At 38.6% G+C, this 25,764-nt stretch overlaps 1 protein-coding gene across 6 annotated transcripts in view; it reads left to right on the top strand.

Moving 5' to 3' along the window:
• PPM1L (protein phosphatase, Mg2+/Mn2+ dependent 1L) overlaps positions 1 to 14,350 on the top strand; it is a 205,370-nt gene extending 191,020 nt beyond the window's left edge. For all 6 annotated transcript variants that reach the window (XM_032225180.1, XM_032225181.1, XM_032225178.1 and 3 more), the window contains exons 4-5: positions 4,087 to 4,248; positions 11,636 to 14,350. In XM_032225180.1, the coding sequence (XP_032081071.1) occupies positions 4,087 to 4,248; positions 11,636 to 11,982 (509 nt within the window). In that variant the 3' untranslated portion in view covers positions 11,983 to 14,350. The remainder of the gene's footprint in view (positions 1 to 4,086; positions 4,249 to 11,635) is intronic.
• Positions 14,351 to 25,764: the final 11,414 nt, after the last annotated feature.

Below are 25,764 nucleotides of genomic sequence, written 5' to 3'. Positions count from 1 at the left end.
GCACTCATTCAGTGCATGTGCAAAGCACGTGCACAAGCAAACCAACAATAAAGCCAGCCAGAACCCACTCCTAGTCTAGCTTCTTCATTGACTTCCCTTGTTGGAAGCCCCCTTGGAAGGTTGCAAATAGTGATCACATGACCTTGGGACGCTGCAGTAATTGTAAGCGTGAGGACCAGTCATAAACATTTTCTTCTATGGATTGTTGTAACTTCAAATGGTCATTGAATGAATGGTGTAAGTCAAAAACTACCTGTAAGGTGTGATTGTTCAGGAGAATCCATAGCAATTTAGCCAACAACACAAACATTTCCCCTCAAGACCTTCTTGAGGGAAACAACAGTCTGTAGATGAGGTAAACTGAAGCCGTCCTACTTTTTTTTTTAACTTATGGATGACAATTTCTGCCTTGAAGCTGGTTGTTGAAGGTGTATCTCAGTTTTGGCAATATTAAGATCTACCATGGGACCTCACAACACTCCTAAGAGGTCCTTAAATGGGGCATACATCAGCGCACCAGCATGCCTACCGTCCCTGTCTTACTGTCACCATTTATCTGCATCTACTTCCTTTGTTCTTGTTTATGTTCATACTTATACCTGTTACCTTGAACTTGTTGGACAAATAAATAAACTTGTAATGGCATCCCTTTCATGTTACAACCTGGAACATCATCAGAATTTTAGAACCAGCTCTTCCACTATGATACATTAATAAGGGCTTTAATACCCTTTAATTTAACATAATCCTCCCGAACTCCATTATATGCAAAGGCAGATGTCTGAACCTTATGAATAATCAGATGTAAATTAACTAACTGAGGTGAAAATTTACCTTGCACTCCTCTGGCTCACTTAAAATGAAAAGAATGCAAGCATGAAATTAATTTTATTTACCATTAAATGATAAACTGGAACATGAATTGCAGTCATGTAAAAATAAATTAATTTTAGCAGTTCTCATATAGGCTGTTAAATGTCAGCTCTGTTCCTTAGAAAATCTTTTTAAAACATTATGTTGCTACTTCATAAAAGAAACCCTTAAACAATTTGGAGGGGGTAGACTTCATGATTTCTGTCAGTATAGATCTCGGTTGATAGAAGTACAGGTCTTCTTTTTGGTTCTGTACAACTGAGTTGTTCTGTACATACTTTGTGTTTGAATATGCTTGCATTTGCAGTAATAATAGACTGGATGAGACTTGCAGACCCATTAATTGTTTTTAGTTCCCTCAAAGGCCAGCCAGGGGCCCTCAAATGCAAGGCATAAGCCTGTGAAATTCATTAGCCCAAGGCACAGTAATGATCAATAATCAAGATGGACTTAAATAGGATCAGATAAATTCATACCTCAGGTTGGGGGTTAGCCTGACTTCAAATATTAGCTGCAGGGAAACAATGGTGAGAAAACTCCATATCCTACTTGTGAACAACCTAAGAGCATCTGGATAATGGCCAGATCCTCTGTGTAGATGACACTATGCAACCATCTCATGCACTGCCATCCCCTTCTCCTTTTGCCCTCAGTCTTTCCCAACAACAGAGTCTTTTCCAATGAGTCCTCTATTCTCATTTGGTGGCCAAACTATTTGAGCTTCAGCTTCAGTATCTACCGTTCCAAAGAATCATAATGCCATCATTTTTTTAAATGTTTACTCAGAGAAAAGTTGTTCCAGCCTGTGTAATGTTTTCTTTGGTCTTTCATGCATGTTAACAGTTCCCCTGTTTGTATATATCTATCTATCTGTATACATTGTTGAACAAATGTCAAAACTCCACAAATCTTTACTCATGTTCAATAAATAGAATAAAATAGAATAGAATAACAGAGTTGGAAGGGACCTTGGAAGTCTTCTAGTCCAACCCCCTCCTTAGGCAGGATATGCTATGCCACTTCAGACAAATCCAGTTTCTTCTTAAAAACTTCCAGTGTTAGAGCATTCACAACTTCTGGAGGCAAGTTGTTCCACTGATTAATTGGGTCTAACTGTCAGAAAAAAATTTCCTTAGTTTTAAGTTGCTTCTCTCCTTGATTAGTTTCCACCCATTGCTTCTTGCCTACCCTCAGGTGCTTTGGAGAATATTTTGACTCCCTCTTCTTTGTGGCAGTCCCTGAGCTATTGGAACACTGTTATCAATTCACCCCTAGTTATTCTTTTCATCAGACTAAACATACATCATGGCAACCAAAACTGAATGCAGTATTCCAAGTGTGGCCTTATCAAGGCATCATAAAGTGGTATTAACACTTCACGTGATCTTGATTCTATCCCTCTGTTTATGCAGCCTAGAACTGTGTTGGCTTTTTTTGGCACACTGCCCCTCATACTTAGATGACTGTCCACTAGGACTCTAAGATCCCTCTCACAGTTACTACAATTGAGCAAGGTGCCACATATGCTGTACCTGTGTATTTTGTTTTTCTTGCTTAAATGTAGAACCTTACTCTTTTCACCATTGAACTTCATTTTGTTAGATAGCACCCAATGTTCAAATCTGTCAAGATCCTTCTGTATCTTAAGCCTATCTTCCGGAGTGTTGGCTATTCCTGCTACCTTGGTGTTGTTTGCAAAGCTAGATTGGTGTCGTCTACAAATATTGTAATACATCATACATGAGAACTGCCCATAAATGAAAGTTTTCAAGACAGGGTATAACACATGCAAAAAAATTATCAGTGAAAATTTAACAACTCATAATAATGATAGAAAACTTTCATCTGAATTTTAAAAACTGGATTTGCAGTCTGCTTCAGAGCAAATGATTAAATTATGCAAATAAAGAAATAATAGTATAGTATGGAATGGAATGGAAACCAATAGAGGTATGACATGGTTACTGAAAGAGAGTGACTATGCAGGCAGGTGGGGGGCTAGTTTAGCTAGGACTCATGACCAGAAGTTTCCTTTAGGATCCTTTATTAGGTAACATCATTTTTTTGATGTCATTCCTTTCAACAGGGCTCAAGAGGGTTACAGCTGTCCCAGCTAAACAGTATTCCTACACCTGGTAAAGCCAAAGCTTTTGTCAATCCCATACAATGTAGAATCTGCTTTTCAGTGACATTAACTGTGCACGATAAGAATTCCCCTTTGTATGTATTTTACCAAGTGTTTTTGCACTTGTCATGTAGTTTGTATTGGGAAGAAAACAAATGGAATAAGGATGAATGTGTGTGTGTGTGTGTGTGTGTGTATATATGCATGTATGTACGTATGTATGTACGTACGTACATACGTACGTACGTATTGTGTCACAACCCCTGGTATGCCCAAATATGGGAGGAAGCATACTGCTTCCTTTCTCTATCGGCTCATCACAAGAGACCATCACGACAGAAAGCCATTATTTTTACTGTTGCCTTTGTTACATTTGTGTTGCATTTGTGCTGATAAATAAATAAAGGGAGACTAGTATAGATCTATTTCAAGCTATTTAGCTCTCATCAGCTAGCCATACCCTTACTGGGATTCGAACCTGGGCTTATATTTATATTCCCTTTTCTCTCCTCGTCTTGTTTTTACATAAAAGAGATGGCTGATGGAATCATCTCTAGTATTCTAATCTTTGAGGGCAACAGATATTTCTAAGAAGATGTTTTTCTGAAATCTTATAACTTTTAACAGTGGTTCTCAACCTGTGGTCCGCAGATCCCTGGGAGGCTATGATGACCCGCATCACAGAGGGTCAATGAAGATTTGAAGAAAGCCCTTCCTTATTTATCAGCACAAATGCAACATATGTATGTATGTATGTATGTATGTATACACACACCATTGGGGCACGGCGCCATTTTTTTTCTTGTAGGTTTCCTGAATGACAAGCTAGGTGAGAACCAGCCCTGAAATGCCAACCAAATATCAGATAGAGAAAAAAATATTGTGGAAAGAAGAAATTGCCTGTCAGGTTTGATCAGTACCATGAAACAGTCTGTCATCCTAGTACTAGATGTTTTGTACAGATACAAATGCAGCTGCCATTCTTGACGGCTCCTGAATGCAAATAAGGTGGACAGGAAAAGAATATGAAAGAAACAGTACTGATTTTTTACTCTGTTGTCTTAATGGTCTTCCTTTTTTCTTTTCAGGAACAACATGTTTGATTGCTTTACTGTCCGATAAAGAGCTCACAGTGGCCAACGTTGGCGATTCAAGGGGGGTCTTGTGTGATAAGGATGGAAATGCTATTCCTTTGTCTCATGATCACAAGCCCTACCAGCTGAAAGAAAGAAAGAGGATTAAAAGAGCTGGTAAGTTTCTAAAACGGGTGTTCGGTTGGTTTCTTTGTTTTACATCATGACAGAACATCGTATTTGTTTATTATTTTTTCCCATTCTTTCACCATTTTATGTATTGCAATGTGATGGTAATGAATTTTCTGGACAATTGTAGCAAAATAAAGGAGGAACAATATAGAAGAGGAGAGGAGAAATAGAAGTATTAGACAAATTGTTGTGAATAAAGGTGGAAATAATATCCGCCCTTACCTTTTGATGCCCCAAAGTCAAGTTGATGAGTTTCCTTCAGGTGTAACTGTAAGAAAACAGAACAGACCCACTGTATGTTATTCCTGATGTTTATTGTTTCCAGCTTCAGACAGCACCTTCACTTTCATGGTAGCCCTAATGATTCCTTAACAAGTCATATAAAGTCTTACAAGTCATACAAATGCAATCAAAGGATCTGCATAGTAGACTTAAAGTGGAGGCAACAAGATGTTAAAACACTGAAGAGTTCATCTGGTGCATGGTAATTCAGGTCTTCTTGTGTGAATTGTTACTTGGCCCAAAAAAGCAATACCAATTTCTCACACCGGAAGGAAAATAGGTTTATGATTTTTGATTTTTGCAAAATCTATCCATCTTTTGGTTGAAGTCACCCAAAATGGCACAAATATAAAAGTTTTTGAATTCTCCATAACTCTTTATCAGGGCAAAAAATTACAAAAAATGAGATATGAATAAAGTAGGAAAATCCAGAACTGTTCCACTTGTTTCAGCCAGAAAGTCAATCATAAGATGGAAATGCTAGATTGAATACATTAGCCAGGAGGGAATATTGCCAATATTAAGTTGTACTGGACATTGAAGGACATGTTATTTTTGGTTTTCTCCAAAGAGAAAATTACAGTATTCTAGTGATGCTTTTTTAGACACGCAATCAGGACAGGGGTTTTTTATTCAGTTCTGACAGTATATTGCGGCCATGTGAAAATTTTACTGAGAACTTGCTAGGCTCTAAAGCTGTAAAATGTTTGTTCCTTATATAAATTGAGTTTACTCAGGGAGAACTTTCAGTTACTTTCAGCTTGAGCTCTTTTATAATATGCAGCTGTGCCTAAGTTAGAAATTATTCCGTCTTCAACAGCATCTTGACATACACAATATTTGGGTTTATAATGAGAATTTTTGAGATATGTAGGGTGTTTTCTAAAACTGGTTGGTGAAAGTTTATTTTAATCTTAGAAAATTATTTTTATCCAATACTAAGCAGCACTAAATTTTCTAGGCCAGTGGTTCTCAACCCCCTTTAAATACCTTTTGTGGCCATGGACCACCAAGACTTAACTCAAGATTTAAATCATAACATTTCTTCAAATCTTCATTGACCCTCTGTGATGCGGGTCATCATAGCCTCCCAGGGATCTGCGGACCACAGGTTGAGAACCACTGTTAAAAGTTATAAGATTTCAGAAAAACATCTTCTTAGAAATATCTGTTGCCCTCAAAGATTAGAATACTAGAGATGATTCCATCAGCCATCTCTTTTATGTAAAAACAAGACGAGGAGAGAAAAGGGAATATAAAAATTATACTATGAGGCTTGAAAATGTATTCAAATGTATTTTTGCAACTGCAAAATTTGAACAAGAAAATATATGCCATTCGTCTTACACTTGTCTGTGGTTTTATTATCATTATTGAGAATAAGTCATCCAGTCATCATCCATTGTTCTTTACTCTGTGGCTGTAGGCATTGTGGCATTTTACTAATGTAAAACAGCATAAACTAAGCTCAATAAAACTTATATTTTATGTGGGTTTGGATGGTAGTTGAGAGTGTAAGGATAATGAGAGCTTACATAGTTGTAAAAATAGAAATGCAGATTACACTCAGTTTATTTTTATTTGTATTTATCCTTGGTTTTGTCCTTTTCCATTTCTATAAACATTCATGGTAGCTTTTAACAGTTTTAGAATACAAAATAAAAATGACAATAACATTAGTGCAATTAAAATCAAAAGTAAAAAAGTAAATTCAGTTTTCTTAAAGCAATTATCAGTTAAAAATGGTTTAATTGTAAATTGCTATGAGAATTCTATTAATGGCAAGCAATGTAGTCATGTTTAAAATGAGTAAATAATAAATAAAAGTTTGGCAAAAGAAACAACCTTGTTCCATTTTCCTAATTTGTTCTTGCTTCAGTTTCTGAGTTTCTTCGGTGGTGTTGCTGAGAAGTTCTGGGAGAAACTGTCAAACACAATTCTGAGAAGTTATAATTGGGGAAGACTAATTTGCGCTTCACAAATGAACATTAGTTCCTTTCTGTTGCCATGCAATAAAGGAGGTGAAATTTTTCCTTTACTCAGAGACAGTAAATCCTTCCACTTAAAAAAAAAAAGTGCATTTTAATCTATCTTGTTTCCCTGAAAATAAGACCTCCCTGGATAATAAGCCCATTCGGGCTTTTGAGCACATGCGCTAAAAAAAAGCTATACCCCGAAAATAAGCCCTCCCTGAAAATATTGCAACGCAGCAGCAGCCATGAGGTGACTACACTCGCCTCCTGCTGCACCTCAAAAAGAATAAGACCTCCCCAAAAATAAGACCAAGCGCTTATTTCAGGGGTCAAAAGACACTGTGTTATTATCATGGAAACACTGTATAGGAAAAGGGAAAAAAAGATTGACTGTTATAATAAAAGATGATACTAATAAAACCAGAAAATAAGCAACATGTGAGGGAGGGATGAGTGTCCAAGAGAAAAAGAGAAATAAAAAATTGAAAGGTGTTTTTTTTTAGGATAACAATAAAGCCTTTTCTCACTATAGAACAAGAGAGATTCTATCTCAAGGCTTTTTTCCTTCAGTTCTTTTATCTTCCAATGAAGGCAGCAGGCATGTGGAAATGACCAGCTGAGATAGAAGAAGAAAAAAACCCAGCCAAAATATCTTTGTTTTCACATACTGGGCCAATGAGGGGGGGGTCCCTTTCTTTTTTCTTCTTCCTTATATAACATTATTTTATGTAATATAAATCAGGGGACAGGACCAAAAGTATAGGTCAGTAATGGCGAACCTTTTTTGGCTCACATGCCAAAAGTGGGGGGGAACGCAGGGGGGTCGTATGCGGGTGGGCCACACCCATAATGCTATGCGCACGACCAGCACTCCCTCCCCCCATTTTTGGCGTGTTTTTTTCGCCCTCCCCAGACTTCAGAGGCGTTATAGGAGCCTGGGAAAGGTAAAAACAGCGCCCCCAGAGGCCCTCTGGAGGCTTCAAGAGCTTCCCTGAAGGCTCCGGAGGGCTAAAACTGGCCCTATGAGCAACCCGGAAGTGACTTCCTGTTTGCTTGTAATGTCATTTTTGCCCTCAAGAGCCTTCAGGAAAGCCTCCTGAGGGTTCCTGAACACTCCGGAGGGCTAAAACCAGCCATACGAGCAAACCGGAAGTCCGTTCCCCGAACTTCTAGTTTGTCCTTAGGGCTGGTTTTTCATGCTCCGGAGGCTTTAGGGAAGCTCCTGAAGTCTCCGGAGGGTGAAAAATGGCCTCAAAAGAAGACCGAAGTGAGCTGGCCAGTGCGTGCATGTTCATTGGCCAGCTGACAGGGCAAGCCTTGTGTGCCCTGACAAATGGCTCTGCGTGACATAGATTCGCCATTATTGTTTCATCATAACTGTGAAAGGTCATGGAACGAGGCAGTTGCTAAAACGAGGATTACCTGTGTGAGCATTAATAGATAATCTCAGAGGCTCCAATTGAGCTCCCAGGGCCCAATTCAAAACTTGAACTGGATTTCTGGGAAAGTTTTCAGGAATGTTCGCACAAGGTTGGGATTTTTTGTAATTAAGACAAAGTTGTAAAATGAATTGAGAGGGAGGAACCAATGTCGCGACGAGATGGTTGTGTGGTCTCAATGCTCTGAGACCACAGCCAACACTTTTGCCATTGGATGGTCCAAACGGACCTAAACCATCCCGAAGAGACGGTGAACAGGAAGAATACATCTTGCTGATCTCGGGGATATCGCAAAATCCTAGAAAGAAGCAAGAGAAGTTCTTCAGGCCGGTGGCAAAAAATCCAGCCAAGGCTGACAAAGTCAGGGCAGCTCCAAAATGGAAGGATATGGAAAGAGAAAGTTTTTCCAGCTGGTGAGGAATTTTTATTGTTTTAAAAAAGAGACTGCCTATAAAAACTCAAAACCCAATTTAGATTAAAGAATAGAAGAATCAAGCGGCAGAATTGAATTTGGAATGATTTTGGACAGTGGTTATCTTACCTTTTAAATGTTATTTACATGGATCGAATCTATGCAAACCTTTTGAAACGGATGGATTAAGTTTTCTTCTTCTACCTTCTCTTTGTGACTCTCTGTAATTTACAGACTAAAGTTTTTCTCTTTTATTGCTGTGGGTAGAGCTAGATGGAACTTCCTTGAGTAGCTGATGATCAGAATCAGGGGTGGGTTCTGGCAGGCACTACTGCCAATTCACTCGGGTACGTGCTGCTGCATGCGTGCACTTGATGCGCACTGCACATGAATGTGCAGTGGTCTGAACCGGTAGGAACCCACCACTGATCAGGATGCCCTAAAGGTGCTTTTTCAACAGGCAACGGAGCTTTCTTGTTTTTCTTTGCAGCAATTTCGCTTCTTGGATGAGACGTAAAATGTCTGCAAAAAGACCCTAAGAAAATCCAGTTGCCTCTTGAAAAAGCACCTTTGGGACAACCAGGATCTGGATGACTGAGAATCTCCATAGACAGGATGATGAGAATATTATTGATGACTGCATTTCTAACAATCCTCTCACCTCAGGTTCTATTCTTACAGGATTTCAGTTGTACCTAGCCCAAATACTGTGTCCCGTTGCTTTGAAATGGGGCTCTTCCTTGCCTGTTTCTCTGTTTTCCCCTATGAACCCAAAAGTGAAGGATGATTATTTTCACAAGAATTTTTTTTTCTGGATTATTACTGTCCCTGTTCAACCAGAATTTCTTGATGAGAAAGACAAGTGTTTGCTTTTGTGTGCTTTTCTCTTTTGTCTGTGTGTGCCCTGGAGTGGGATTTTGACTTTTATAAGACTGGTCTGATATCCCAGTACCATTATAAATCTTTGCAAATGAGTATGAACCTCTTCCTGAGTTATCCCAGAGGGATATGCAGTACATGATTAAAATGAGGGGGAGATTGCCTGAGCACAGGCAAGAAAATGTCCTTTATGTTGCAAACAACAGAGATGAAGGTTGAATTTTCCACCTGTTCAGCAGTTTGTCTTATATATGGATGAACTTGCCTACGGAAAGCCATGTGTCTACCATTTCAATAGCAACAGCAAGGATATTGATTTAATCTTAACTCCTTGTGGCAACATTTGGATATTTTCTGTACTTTCTGCATCAGATATAAGATGCATAACATAAAATCTACCCTGATAGAAAAGGATATGCTCACAGTCTATTAACTCTGGTCTCATTAGTCCCAGATGTTACTGAATATGCTTTTGTTTTTCTAATAGTGCCATTTTCTTTTTACTCTGCATGCATGTAAAACCCAGAGACAAAATTAGTATAGGAAGGAACACCTGCACCAGGGATTGTGAGCCAAATATAATTCAAAGGCCAGAGTGGTCTCCAAACTTCCTGAAAACAGATCAGTCAGGATCCAGAGTTATGGAAAGTGGAAGTCCCACTACAGAGTCCATCTTTTCAGACAAATACTTGAGCACTGGATTGTAAACTGAGTCACATAAGCACAAGTGAGTCCAATAGCATCTGTCAGCTTTTTGTGCTGCCTCATTTATTGTGTTCCATTTGTTAAAATTTAAAATTGCGAAATATATCTATTGTAAGAGTTTTTCAGAAGTGAGATGTAAGCCTCTGCTCAGTGCACAAATCCATTAAACCATCCCAACTTAGTTTTAGTTTCAAAACTAACCCCCTTTTGAAAATCACCTGTGAGAAAGAGTTCAACTTTAGAAGGACGGTTCCTTTGCAATGAAGTTCTTAATGTGGAAAAATTCCTCATAATATTCACCCTGCATCTCCTTTAATTTCAACCCTTGGTCCTTGTTCTTCCTTTACTTTAAGCAGAAAACAAAGTTCCTCTTCCTGCTTTTCCTTTTTTATATATTTATAGGGACCAGCCTTGGATAGTGATGTTGTGCCAATCATTAGATTTTTAGCCCTACCGAGACAATAATGGCAAGCCATTTATCAAAATGTTGCCTAGATAATACCAGGGACGTATCCATGTAGTTACCAAGAGTCAAAGTTGACTGAATTTAATACATACATATGCACTCTCACACGCACACAGTTTTCATCTCTCCATCTTCTGTTTTGTAACCTAAAGGAACCTAGTCAGTTCCTTTAACCATTCCTTTAACCATTCCTCATGGGGTAGGTCTTCATTCCTCATAGGGTAAATCTCCATTTCTCATAGGGTAGGTTTCTTTATGATCCTAACAGTTTTGCCATGCAGACAGCAGTTACAGGCATGAAATTCTCTTATTTCTGCTACCGGTTTGGAACCGGGAGCGCTCACACACGGCACTTCGGCGCAAGTGCAGAACCTTCTGATCATACGCAGAGCATCCGTGATGATGTCTGGGTGGGTGGGTTGAGCCTCCCGAATGGGAGCGAACTGGCAGAATACCACTTCTGATTGTATGGTTCAAAAGTCCTTTGTGATCATGGTATGCTCTCAAAATTTCAGATGTGCCTTTTGGTTCAAAATACTGGGTGATTTTCAGATAGGCAGGGAACATATAGTTATAGCTTTCTAGCTATGTTTGCCTTAAGTAGTGGAATCCCATGACCCGACAAATGCGCGCACAACAAAAGCGTGCTGCCGAAATCCCGGCGCAAAAACCGCAACATCATAAATGCGCCGACAAAACCGCGCCGACAAAACCGCGATTTAGGTTAAGGTAAGGGTTAGATTCAGGGTTAGGGTCAGGGTTAGGTTCAGGGTTAGGTTCAGGATTAGGTTTAAGGTTAGGTTCAGGATTAGGGTTAGGATTAGGGTTAGGGTTATTAGGTTGTTATTACTTGTTTGTTGAAGGCACACTTTTGTTGGCGCGCTTCTGTACTCATTCGTCAGCACGATTTCAACCTCGCTGTTTTCTCGGCGTGGTTTCGTCGGCGCGCTTTTGTCGAGCGCACATTTGTCAGTGAACCGTGGAATCCTTTCCTTGTGTTGAAAAAGACAAAGATTGATGAGCAAGATTTCCTTCTTACGTCTTGGCAACAGATATACAGGTACATTATAAGAAAGGATTTACTTAAGAAAAAAAATTGTGAAGTTACTCAGTTTTCCTAAGTGATTTAATAACCTAGTGGCGTGGAAGCTTCTAAGAACAATTTCCCATAGAGGCTATTTAATCAATTTTTTTCCCCTCTCCTTCTCTCCTCCAGGTGGCTTCATCAGTTTCAATGGTTCCTGGCGTGTTCAGGGGATCCTGGCCATGTCTCGTTCTCTTGGGGATTACCCGTTGAAGAATCTGAATGTTGTCATCCCGGATCCAGATATCTTGACCTTTGACCTGGACAAACTCCAGCCAGAGTTCATGATCTTGGCTTCTGATGGGCTCTGGGATGCGTTCAGTAATGAGGAAGCGGTGCGATTCATCAAAGAACGTTTAGATGAGCCACATTTTGGAGCCAAGAGCATAGTGCTCCAATCTTTTTATAGGGGATGTCCTGACAACATTACAGTCATGGTGGTTAAGTTCAAAAGCAGCAACAGAGCGGAAGACCAGTAAAAAAAAGAAAGAAAGAAAGGGGGAGGGGGGAGAAAGAGAAATAAAAGAAATACCACGCTCTGCCTCTCACTTGGCGAACTTCTTCATTTAACCTTTACACTTCAACACAGTAGACAGTGGTAGCAAGTATATTAGTATTAAAATTGTACATCCAAAAATGAGAGTAGAAAAAAAAACCCAGTCTTTTTGGTAAACACAGCAAACAAAATTGACAATTCAATTTATTTTATTTTTAAATGAAAAGGATCCCGTACCTTTATTCTCTAGATCTCTAATGAAAAATCCTTCAATTATAAAGGCCTGTGACTCCTGCTTCAGAGATTCCAAAGGACTGCAATTCCCTTAGTCTTCACATAACAGCTTAGAATTGCGTTTGGACTTGGGCAGCTGAGACACGATAGGAACAGCTGATTGCTTGGAAGCAGTTGGTAAAACTGACATGGGGTTTGCCACCAGGGTGACTATCCATTCTAGCATCCTCTCCTTCATACCGCAACATCTGCTTAGTTAAAGTGCAGAAAGAACAAAAATGGGTAGCTAACAGTTTCATAACAAGGAGGTACCAATGAGTCCATAACAGATAGGTACTGTCTCTTTCCATTGGTATACTTCCTACTATATCATTAGCATTAAACAATTAAGCTTTTCCATTGCTGTGCTTATAAGGTTTGTGTGCATGCCGCAAAATAATCTTTGTTTCTTAAAAAAAAAAACTAGCAGCAGATAGCTTTTCCATGCTCACTTAAAAATGTCCCCCTTATTAATTCTTGTTTCTCGATGAGCTGAATTAATTCTTGTTTCTAGTTTTGGGCCATAATTATGTGTAGTTCAGACATCAAAAACCACGGTATAAAATGTATTTGTAGCTTAGAAGATTCTGATATAAGACTTCAGCATTTTTAAATTTGTATTTAGGCGATCAGGCTAGCATATTAATGAAGCAAGTAAACTGAAATAGGAACTTGGTGCCAAACTCATGGAAGATACAGGTAGAGCATTTTTCTTTTCTTTTTTCATTAGTGGTGAAGCTTTGTTCCAAAACAAGCAAGCAAGTTTTACGATGTAAATATTTAATGATGTCAGTTATCAAAAGCCAGCCCTAGTACCAAGTGTTCCCTGCATGTAGCTGCTATTTGAAATCTATGGGGTTTGTTATGAGCTGGCTGCTTAATTCCAGTGTGTCTATCATCTGCGTATCTCACGACCAATTTTATGCAGATTGATAGTTCCAGATGTGTTGGGCTGGAGTTCCCATAATTCCAACCTCTGGGGCAAGTGAAAAGTTGGGAAAGCTTTGGGTAACCAGATAGACTTTGTTGTAATCAGTGACGGTATCTGACCTTGAGCTATTCTAATTGTAACCTCTTTCTATCCTGCAAATTAGGGGGCACGATCAGGCTTTCTGATTTACAGTGGACCCAGTAGAATTTTTCTGCAAGCAGAAGAGGGATCAATGGATGCTATCACAGAGGAACTCAAATAGCATTATTTCCAAAAGAAAACAAAATTAGACCTGTTTATACATGGAATATTGCCCATGTCTACAGGTTGTAATTTAGAATCAAAACTATAGAAACGTGAGTCAAAAGGCCCCATTGGATAGCTACAAAGATTTTAGAATATAGCTTCTCTGTTCTAATTAAGGTGCTCTAATTAATTGGACATTGCCAGGATTAATAATTTGTGAAGTGCTATTTAATCATCGTATTTCATTTTCCATTGGTATATAGAGGTTCTCCTGAACAATTAACTCAAGAGGCAACAGGGAAGGTGTCTTAATCCGTCCCTGAAGTAGTTGAGTAATTTGAAGTTCATACAATGGATTAAGACAGAGGTGGGCAACCATGGTCCTTTTACGCCTTGTAAACATGGCTGCTTCAAGAATTCTGGGAGTTGAAGTCCACAGGTCATAATGGGGCCATAATTGTCCACCTTTGGATTAAGATATACCAAGTGTGCATTAGTTACTTCCAAAATCTTTATTTCTTGCCTTTGTTATGTCTTCTTAGAGATATTACTTAGATTCTCAAAATATTACTAGTTTTACTAGTTTTGATTGAATGATTACTTGCCATCAAGTTGATATTGACTCTTGCAGATCACATAGATTTCCTCCATGATATCTGTCCCTAACTGGTCCTTCAGGTCTTCTACCAATGCACTCATTGCTAGTTACTGTTTATCCTCTTCTTTTTCCTTTCCCCTTTCGAGCATTAAAACCTTTTCAGAGAGCTAGGCCTTTGTATAATGTCTAAAACAGGATGGGTTTAGCTTCAAATTACTTGGGTGATGAAAAAAAAAATAAGATGCTTCCCCAATCTTTATTTTGTTACATTCTTATACAAAAATGAAGAGGCATCTTTAAAAAAATCAAAAACAAAACTATAAACGAATGCACCAGAGTCATTAAATATGGTTTATACTGCAAAATGGAAATACTAAATCAAAAAGCTTCCACTTTAATTTTTTTATCTTTCTAATGCTCTGTATACGGTAGTACTTAAATTTTGAGATATGCGGAATAAGAATTGAAAAATAAAAAAATAATTTGTTTTACCTGGTGAGTAGGAGATGCATATCCAAACTCTTATATGCTGTAGCTGGGAACAGTTAATTTAAGCATAGTATTGGCTGCAGCTCTTTTGAGGGCATTAACTAAATAGTTTCTCCTACCTCTTTGCCATTATAACTCAGCCCTAGAGCCCGAAATGAGATTATTGAAAACCTATTGTATTTTTTCACTCCTTTTGTTGATTAAGTTCTGATTTTCCATCAGGATTTTTTGGAGTAACAGAACAATCTTTCTGTCACAGCCGCAATATTTTTAAACTATTAGCAATAGCATCTTTTTGTGATTTATTTTTAATTTCTTGAAAGAATATCGATGTCAGCCACCCTGAAGTTTCTGTTGTATATGCCAGGGCTAGAACAAATATCACATGAAGCAATTTTGCAATAGAGGCAACTTCAAAAATAAAACCAGAGCTCTTCTGAATCATTAAAATGTAAAAATCAATTAGTTTGAACCGTTTGGGAAGTTCTTGCTGATGTATTTGTGCATACAAGTTGTCATTATTTAATAGCTGATTTGGGCATGAGATTAACCCAATTAAAACTGAAAGTCTTTTAGAAATAAATAACCCTATTCCCAATACCTATTGATATTCTTTATCTGCACACCTCCATCCATCACTATTGAAAACTATCAAACAATGTTGACTCTTCATAAGATCCATCACTTTTTATAAGTGTTAAATCAGTGGTTCTCAACCTGTGGGTCGGGATCCCTTTGGGGGTCAAACCACCCTTTCACAGGGGTCACCTAAGACCATCGGAAAACACATATTTTCAACCCCCGACCAATTTTATGGTTGGGGATCACCCAGAGGTGGGTTTCAAAAATTTTATAACCTCTTCTGTAGGTGTAGCCTGCTTTGTGAGAGTGGCTTGCCGGCCATGTGACTGGGTGGAAGTGGCTTGCCAGCCATGTGACTGGATGGGCATGGCCAACTTGTAAAATGTGGTGAAACTCACTTGACAACACTCTTGCTTAGCAACCAAAATGTTGGCTCAGAAACTCTGGCATTTGAAGCACGTAAGTCTTAAAGCTGTCAAGTTACAAGACCCTTGCACCCCTAACCCTTTAGAAAAAAACCCTCCGGGGTGTTCAAACTTGACAGTTTTAAGACATGTGGACTTCAACTCCCAGAATTCCTCCTCCAGTCATTTTGGCTCAGGAACTCTGACATTGAAGCATGCAAGTTTTAAAGCTGTCACGTTACAAGACCCTTGCACCCCTAACTCTTTAGAAAAAAACCCCAGGGGTGTTCAAACTTGATAGCTTTAAGACTTGTGGACTTCAACTCCCAGAATTCCTCCTCTCGCTCTTCATCTTGATGATGAGTGGACGGGCGGGGGGAGGGAACTGGAATCAGTTCTAAACGGCACTGTAGATTTGTGGAACCTCTTCTATAGAAGAGGTTAGAACTGGCAGGAACCCACCCATGGGGTCACCACAACATGAAGAACTATATTAAAGGGTCGCGACATTGGGAAGGTTGAGAACCACTGTGTTAAATTGAAGTAGAAGGATTGGGGGACATTGCCCATAACTAGACACCTTGGAAATATGTTAGACCTGTTAATATTTGGAGTATTGGTCATGTCTAAGACTGTAATTGAGAATCAAAACTATAGAAACCTGAGTCAAAATGAGTAGTGTCAAGCAACAATGGAGTGTTGCCACTCATCTGTGAAGCCTACTTACTTGAGAATAAACCCCACTGAATTCAGTAGACCTAACCTTTAGGACATACGCTTAGGATTGCACTGCCAGCACACTAATATCAGTATTAGAAAGAGGAATGACTGAAACATACTTCCTATTCTAGTGTTGTTTCTTGTTCAGAACACTGAAGCATATGAGAAGCGTTCCAATTTTTTTATAGACTGGACTAAATGGTTTAATTGTGTTATGGAGATACAGCATTGCTGTGAAAAATAATCATGGTAAAAACACATGTTAATGGAACTGGCAAATGTATTCATTTGCATTCTGTTGAAAGCTGTTTTTAATGTCTGAGGAAGAGAACATTCATTGTTAACAGGAAAATAGCTGTAAACAATTACAGTGTACAAATTATATTCATTCAAGTGTTTAAAAAGGCCACATTTGGCTAGTCACCTACTCAATGAAGGGCAAAAATATGTATGCTGTGCAAAAGGCTACTTGGAATTAGTGGCATCCTTTCAAATATTTACAGTATAAACATTTATAGTCTTCCCCCTGGAGAAAAAGGTCTTGCTTAACAAGAAAACAGGCTGAGTTAATAGATTGACCTAGGATGTAGTATCTGTGTTGAAATAAAATGGTCATACCTATATCATATGTAGACAATATTTCAAAACCCCACTAGTTTACAAACTCAGAATATTAAATCAGGCATGGTAAAAAAAGAAAGAAAAGAAATACGCTTAATGCTACTGATTTTGATTGCACAAATGAAAAAAGTTCATCAGCAAATTCTTTGAATTTCCCATTGGTGCCATGGCATAATCCCAAAGGCTATGTTGACCCATAGGAATGTTTTTGTAGAAAGAGTAGGTACAGAGGATTGGAGGAGGAGGAGAAGGAACCAGGAAGCTTCTACTGGCTAATACTGCAGAATATTCACTGAACTTGACCTGCTAAATACCATTAAATGATTATTCAACATTATAATATTATAATGTATAAATAATATACATCATTAAACAATTAAATGATTGTTTAATGAAACATGGTTGCCCTGCAGTCCAAGGGATGGGAACCTGTGACTATCAGTTTAACTCCCAGAATCTTTGACCAGTGGCCAAATGTAGCTGAGATTTGTACCTCAGCAATATCCAAAGTGTTAAATCAGGGCTGTCAAACTCCCGGCCACATGCTGGCCGTGTTTAGTGAAAGGGAGGAAAGTCCCGATATGTCATGGTGGCGATATGTCATGTGATGCCACCGTGATGACATGAGTTTGACACCCCTGAGTTACACATTCCTCTTCTTTTAAGGAGCCTATAAAGCAAATATTGGTTATCTAGTGTCCTTCCATTCTTAGGTTTTGGATTCCAACTCTCATTATGGCCTACAGCAAGAAAACATAGGAATTACAAAGCAGAACAGCTGATGTATACTATGTTGCTTATCCTTAAAATAACATAGCAGGCAATCAGTATTATAATTTATTGAAATTTATCTTAGATCTACATTTATTTTAAAGCAGTGCACACTAAACTTTTTCTACCCTAACTTATGACCAGTTCTTAATTAGGAGGGGGAAAAAATCCTCTTGCTTTAGATTTATGGCTGCATAGAGCCTAATAAAGTGTGTGAAATAAAGTCAGAGTGGTTTTTACTTAAAAATTTACATCTTGCAAAATGTAAGAGCACCTATGTGAAAATTAATAGAAAGACTCTTAAGATGGCTGATTTACTGTAACTTTGTTTTTATTTTTTTACCGGGACAATGGGAAATGTCAATTTGTAGTTGATGGGAAGGAAAAAGGAAAACTTAGTTGTGAAAGTGGTAAATTAAAACAATAGATTTGTGCAGTATTTTTGAATATCATACAGGAAATATATTATTTTGACAATGTGTGGTTTAGGGAAAAGTTTGCCATTGTTCAATGTTTTAATCCGTGCTAACAAAGATGCATATTTTTGTAGAGAATATAATATGTATGCTATTCTCCGAACAAAAGCTTCTCTATATTGTAGAAATGAACTATCAATATTTATCGGGACTTCAAAAGCTTCTAAGCCAAACAGGTTAGGAACAGCAACACTGCAAGCAGTGTAGACAAACTAATTATACATTTATGGCACAACTATATTTTCAGTTTAATTGATCTCCAAAGGCACAATCCAGTCTGTCACAAGAGCTTTGGGTCCATGGGAAATGATTCAGCACAGGCCCCACAAAACCTCCACGTGATTTCTTACCTTCATTTCCAGGCACATAAAGATATTTGCACAGAATCCAATTAAGACAGTTAAACAAGCATGAATTCTTCCCCCTCACACCTTCCTCTTTTCTCTGCTTCAGCTAATAAAGGAATAGGAATGTGGTGGTGATTTATTACTGCTTGTGCTAGCGTATCCTTGGTTAACTGGTTTTTTTCTAAGAGTAATGGGAGTTGGCTTAGTCTTGAGGCTGGTTCAGATGTACAGCAAGCTCCTTCCCAGTTAGGAATAAGAGAGTGCTCATTCCATTGGCTGGCTTGGTCTCTCAAACTGGCAGGACTTATTCTAACTGAAGCCATCTTCCTTGAGAAGATACATCTCTTTGTGGCTGCTTCTCTTCTTCAGTGGTCTTCCCGGGGCTCTACCCAGGACACTTCAGAAGCCAATGAAGCCCAAACTCTTATGGAACCAGCATTCCTTCAGCAATGGAAACTGCCTAAAATCCATTTCAGTGTCCAATCATCATTTTTTTTCTTCTTCCCCCAAACTCTCCTCAACTTTCACTCTCTTACTTTTCGTAGTCAAATTCAAACCTGTATTGTTGAGTACAACATGTTTACAATGAGATTGGCTGAGCCTCCCTTCGTGCGCACACCTCCAACGCAATACTACTCACAATGAGAGACAAAAAAATTCCTAGCCCAGTGAATCCTACTAACAAACACCCAGTCCTATTGCACTGTGTGAACTTATTGCACATCGTGCTGGCCCTGCAAGTCAATTGTACTATATTGTTGTAGGGTTATGTTTCATTCAAGAGTTTGACAGCCCACAGATAAAAACTGTTCTTCAGCCTGTTCGTGTGGCTGCCTATGCTTCTATATCTCCTTCCAGAGGGTAGGAGAATAAAGAAGGGCTGACCAGGGGTTTGAGGAGTTGACCATATCAATCCACCCTACCTAAAAAAGTTTTGCCTGCAAGAAAAGTTTATTCTCTGCTCTTCTCCCAAACTGCTTTGTTATAGATGAATAGCTTCCTTGTCTTCAAGCTCAGGTGACAGGGTAGTGCACTTTGTTTAATTGCTGCATGTTGTCACTCAATCATGAAGTAAAGTGAAGTACTTGTAGATCACTCTGCTAGGCACATATTCCTAAAGTTCAGATCTCTGGAGTTTACTCCTAAGTAAGGAATATAGGATTGCAGTAAGTGAGTCATGCATAATGTTAATCCATCCTATTAAAGGCAATGGGGTGAAAATTAATTGAACATTAAAGTATTCAGGTTTCGTGTATATTCATTTATAAGCGTAGAATAGAAATATGTTCATAGTGATTGAAGAACCATTCTACTGTAGTCTCATGCAAGCTAGGTCATATATAGAAAGTGCATACTTTAAGATGAATATACAGTGATGTATACGGCTGTCATTATTTATTTGTCTTCCTTGATGATGGTTCACGGATGCACATACCAGTGTATCTACCATGTACTTTCTGCTTTGCCACATGTTATCGTAATAGAATCTAAGACAAAAATACATGGTTCTGCAGCTTCCTCTGTGAAGCCGCTTATCTGGATTGTAATTCTGAAAGGAAAGTTCAGTTTTGTATCTTGGTTTTGCTCTCGCAAAAGCTAGCAAAGAATTCATGATCCTGCGGCATTTTTGTGAACATCGGTCTTGAATTTGTTGTTACTTGCAATTTATGTCAGATCCCCAGGGTCAGAAGTTCAGTTCAGCTCTGAAGAGGACTGAATAGGATATTCCCCAGGTCACGTCAGTTCAGAGGAAGCCATCCCACTCTTGTGCGGTCTTGGCTTGAGTTGAAAGTACATTAAAAGTTGGCTCAGCTTTAGAAGATAATACTCCCATGACCTCTGCAGTTTCCCAGTTATGCTGGAGGCTAAGGAGTCAAAAAAGGTTACAGGCTATTGAAGTTTAGAGAGAACAGGAAGCAGGGATGGAGTGGGTTAGTAACTACCGCTTAACTTGGCCAGTGTTTTTAAGCTTACAGAAAGATGCTGGGATCACAGCTCTTTTAGGGAAAGAGTTAACTCAACCTGTAGTTTCTTGCAGTAAACAATCTTAGATCTTGACAGGTCTTGTTCAAGCCAAGACCAAAAATGTTTGGAGGAAACAGTACCCTTAACCGTTAAGGCTAGCTTGAAGATTCTTTTTTAAGAAATAGGGGGGGAAAACCTATAAAAGTGCATGCAAAAGTTGAGGCATCTCTGGTTAAATTGTATATTTCAGTGAATCCTGAACTGTACAGAGGCTGACAAAACCTTTCCCCGATGCAAAGTTAAGCACAACACTTCCTTTTCAAATTTGAACCAGAGATGGATTGCTCCTGGTTCGGCCTGGATTAGATGAACCAGTAGTAGTGGCAGCGGGAGGCTCCGCCCACCTGCCCAGATGCTTCTGCACATGTGCAGAAGCATCACAAGTGCACCCAAACTGATAGTAAAAAAATTGGCAACCCACCACTGATTTGAACACATGCTACTATTTATACACAACTTGTATAGATTCAGTAACAAAACAATGAGCATGGCAGGGAGAAAAGTTGGATCCCCCTTTCTCTATATACTTTATAGTTTCTTCTCTAGCAGAAACAGCAGTTCCCAAACATTTTCTGTTGCTAAGATAATAGACATATTTCTCTTCTTGCTATTCTGTTCTGTTCTTTGCAGAAGGCATCTAGTTCTAGATTCTCTTGTAGGCACTATTTGTATCAGATCTGCCCAGAAATGTCCGATAATATTCAAACCTTAGAGTGGCAAAAGCCATTCCGCAACATCTATTTTCTTGAAGAACTTCATGTTGATTTGGAGACCTGGTTTGGATCTTTACCTTATTAAATCTCTAAGCTTTTTTCAGCCTCAATGAAAACATAAAATCTGACCAGAAGTGCCTAAAATTCTTCATGCAGCTGTATATGTATTCCACCTTGGTGAGTTATCAATTCTTCAACCACAGAACCTTCCGCTTCAAAGGAATTGATTTGTGCAGTAAATGGGGTCTGTGGGTGTGGAATGAAATGTGGAGTTCCACATTTTTCAGATAGGATGTGTATGCATCATATAAAAGTATTTATGATTAATGCAAATGTAAAAAAATGAAACCAAAATTATTCAATTAATTGATTTTCTGCAGTTGACTACTTTAATATGGTTGGTTTGGCATGCCAAAAAGTACTGTTGTTACTTTAATTTAAGCTTGATAGACCTGACTAGGCTCATGTTCATTAGCCCAACATTTCATTAAAAAGTGTCCAGTTTTACATTTCTCAGATCCGTTTTTTGCAGCCATTTAATTTTCCCAGCTACCAATAAATCTGTCTGCAGTAACTTGTTAGGAAAGCTACTGACCAGAATTGTTCAAAAGCAACTTTAGCTCATGCCAGGTTTTCCTGTAGCACTGGTATTACCTATTATCCAGTTGTTTACATAGGAATAACTTAAATCTTAAATACAGAGGACCCAGATTGTTGTTGGGGGCGAGATGCTGACTCTGTAAACCACTTAGAGAGGGCTGAAAGCCCTATGAAGCGGTATATAAGTCTAACTGCTATTGCTATTGCTATTAATGCAAAGTGAAGGTTATTTCTAAGGGGAATTCTGGCTTTTCTCCACAGTCGGAACAATTAATAGTTCAGGCCTAAACAAGACATTTTGCTCTGCCATTTTTTTAAAAACTCAAATACTGTTATACTCAAATAAAAACTCAAATACTGTTTAATTATTGCTTCTGGGATTATAACCACAGTCCCAATTCATTCGTATGCCTCTTTCCCTCAGAAAAGTAAAAAGTAAGTTGAAATAGTAAAGAGCACCCTCAGATATGTAGCAGGAGAAAGTTTACCAGTGTTTGTGATTGCCTAGATCTATTTCAGTACTCATTTCTGAATACACAGCACTTTCCATTTAAAGTCATGTTTTCAGAATTGCAGTGTGTCTGTTTGCCCAGAACAGTTGTTGTCTTCCAATAAAGTGGTCTTTATTGGAAGACTTTTTTTTTTTGCCCATTTGTGAACTATGTGAAAGACAGCAAGGCTATTGAACTCAAGATCAAATCTGAAACACCTCTGGCCTTTTAATCATGGAAGTGAGTTTGCGAAAACTTCAAGATGCTTTCTGTTTAGATCACTTTCAAGGATCCACTTTTTAAAATGTGTGTACACAGTTGAGTTGCAAAGGGTATGCAACGCATAGAACGGTTAATCCACCCATCAGTGTTCCATACAAGCCAATGCTTGGTGCACGTATGGTGTATTATGTTACATTTGCACCAACCTTAATATATGAACATGTATGCTAGGAATTCAGAATGTTATTTTAATGTTTAGTGGGAATCTCCAAGTGTTCACTAAAACCCTAATTTGAAATAATGACTTCAACCTACCCAAATCCCATGTTTTGGTCATAATGAAGAACAAAAGGAGGGGCTTGTGAAACCTCAAAAATTCTTGATATTTCTAGAAGGTTTCTTTTGTACGTATTCTACATCTGTCTCTAAGAGACAATTTGAAACACAGTCAAATGAAATGTAAATACGTTAACATTCGCCGTTAGTGTAACCTAAAGGTGACCATACACAGTCACTTCTAGATGTAGGCAGTTATGGTATCTTTGGTGTGTGCATTAGACAATATAGGTTTTCCTTTTTTTAGATGTGTGAAGAATATATGTTTCATGCAATTGAGATTCTGTCTTAATGTCTACAGGAAATGTAAACTACTGAGAAAAAAAGGAAAAAATAAATAAAAGCCTTGACTGTATGGTTAAAATAAAAAAAAATAAACGCTTCAAAAGAAGCATATTTAAATAAACAAGTCTAATTTTTATTTTGTGTGTTGGACTCATTTTAAACCAGTATAATAGCTGACTTCCCCCCCCCCAAAAAAAAAATTAACATGTTTTGTCTTGCATATATCAAATATTCCCTCCTTTTTTGTATTCTGCATTTAGCTGAAGAACAGGTTGAAAAAGAGACATTTCCTCCTTGTGTTGGCAAAATTCGATTATTCTGTCGATTTTGGAAGTGAAATGGAGCATAGAAAGCCCACTTAATTAGGGTTTATATCCTATCAACCTATCTGTGTTTTAATAAAGATTCCAGGCAGACTTTGAGCAGCTGCCATTTTAGGGTACACAAAGCCAAACTTTATAATGAAGTTTAAAAGGTTTGGTTTGTTCAGCTCCCAAATCGTAAGGCCAGGATGACGTCGTCCAAGTCAGATTTCAGGATGACATTGCAAACCTTGGTTAAACAGCAGCAATAAAGGGAAGTATAAGACGGCTCAGTGCTCGTGTTCATTAATCAAGCTTTTTGGATTAGTGTATTATATGAACACAGCCTTACATAATGCTGAAGTATATAATTTCTAACAATAACCGCCTGGAGGAAGATAAGGAAGAATTTGGAGAGAGCAATTTATGTATTTCTTTGAGGCTTCCAAGAGCCGTGAGTATGCTAGGGCAAATAAAAAGAGTAAATGTATTTTTAAGTCCCCTCTTCCTCTTCCATCATAGCATCATCGTCGTTACATATATTTATATCACTATTCACATTTATCTTCCGCATGTATATTCAAGCATTCAAACCAAAGCACAAACTGTAAACCACAATACAATCCAAACATCTGAAATCAGTGTAATTAAATGCTTGATGAAGTTAAATGTAAAAGGATCTAACCTGGAGTAAATGAATGCAAAGTGTTGAGAACCCACATTTTTCCTCTTATTTTAAAGCCTGCATTTATTTCCTCAGATGTCTTCATGCAACGGTCCCATTTTATATTCCATATTCAAATAGATACTAGAGTCCCACTTTTTAGGGGTGAAATCCAGCGGGTTCTGACAGGTTCTGGAGAACCAATAGCAGAATTTTGAGTAGTTCGGAGAACCGGCAAATTCCACCTCTGGGTGGCCCCAGAGTGGGGTGGGAATGGAGATTTTGCAGTATCCTTCCCCTAGGGTGGGGTGGGAATGGAGATTTTGCAGTATCCTTCCCCTGGAGTGGGGAGGGAATGGAGATTTTGCACGACAGGGGAATGGTATCCTTCCCCTCCCACGCCCATCAAGCCACACCATCCTCACCAAGTCATGCCAACAGAACCGATAGTTAAAAAAAATGAATTGCAACACTGCCATTTTTCCATTTTGGTAAAATCAGAAGTAAGCTGATAAATCACATGTAACTACCGTAGCTTTCAAGTAAAAGTATTATTTACTACATTACAATACCAATTGTTAATGTGAGTTCGTGTCAGTTTAGTACTGTAGTTAAGGCACCAGGCTAGAACCCAAAAGACCATGAGTTCTAGGCCTATCTTAAGCAGAAAGACACCTGTGTGCAGGGGTGAAATCAACTTACCTTCGCTACCGGTTCGCAAATGTGAGCGCACTTGCTGCCTCTGTGCACGCGCAGGACCTTCCGCATATGCGCAGAGCGTCAAGAACAGGATGTGATGATGGGGTGGGTGGGTGGAGCCTCCTGCCACCACCGCTACTGGTTCGCCCGAATTGCATCACTGCCTCACTCACTCACTCTCAGACCTAGAAAGAAAACAATGGCAAGCCACTTTGGAAATCCTATCAAAAAACTGGAGGGCCTTATCTAGACAGTCACTGGGAGTCCACACTGACATGAAGGACCAAGACAAATAATGATATTAAACAATATAGCAAGTTGAGTTCAAAGACATAATAAGCTTAGAACAGTTTCCCCTCAAAATGCAGAAACATTGACTTAAACATTAGTAAAGCAGTTTACTAATTAGTAAAGCAGTTTACCCACCTTCAGGACCATGATGTATATTTAAATATCTCTCTGAATGATGCTTGTTGATTTCTAAAATATGAAATATTTTAATTACATACAGGAAATGAACTTTCAACCAACGCAGTTCCAGTGATAATGGTTTCCAATTCTATTTCCTATTTACAATTAAATATACCGTGTTTTACACCAAATGTCACAATATTATAGAGCTTAAACATATAAATTTTGTCAAATATACATAGCCACCCTTATCACAGGAAATTGCATTAATAGAAAAGTAGAAATAGCAGAATAAGCAGATTTCCGATTGCTCATACATATAACACTAGCTGATAACCTGCCGTTGCCCGGGTATTTATAGATGTTGAAGTGTTTGTCTGATAGGGAACATTGAGAGGGGCCTTTTTTCCAGTGGTGGGTTTCCATTTTTTTTTTTACTACAGGTTCACTTGAGCACATGTGCAGAAGCATCCGGGCAGGTGGGCGGAGCTTCCCGCCACTACCAGATCACCTGATCCAGGCCAAACCGGGAGCAACTCACCTCTGCTTTCTTCCCCTT

Source organism: Thamnophis elegans, chromosome 10 (genome assembly GCF_009769535.1).
Source record: "Thamnophis elegans isolate rThaEle1 chromosome 10, rThaEle1.pri, whole genome shotgun sequence".
NCBI classification, from domain to species: domain Eukaryota; kingdom Metazoa; phylum Chordata; class Lepidosauria; order Squamata; family Colubridae; genus Thamnophis; species Thamnophis elegans.
Note: the sequence above shows the minus strand (reverse complement) of the source record. Positions and strands in the feature narration are given on the sequence as shown.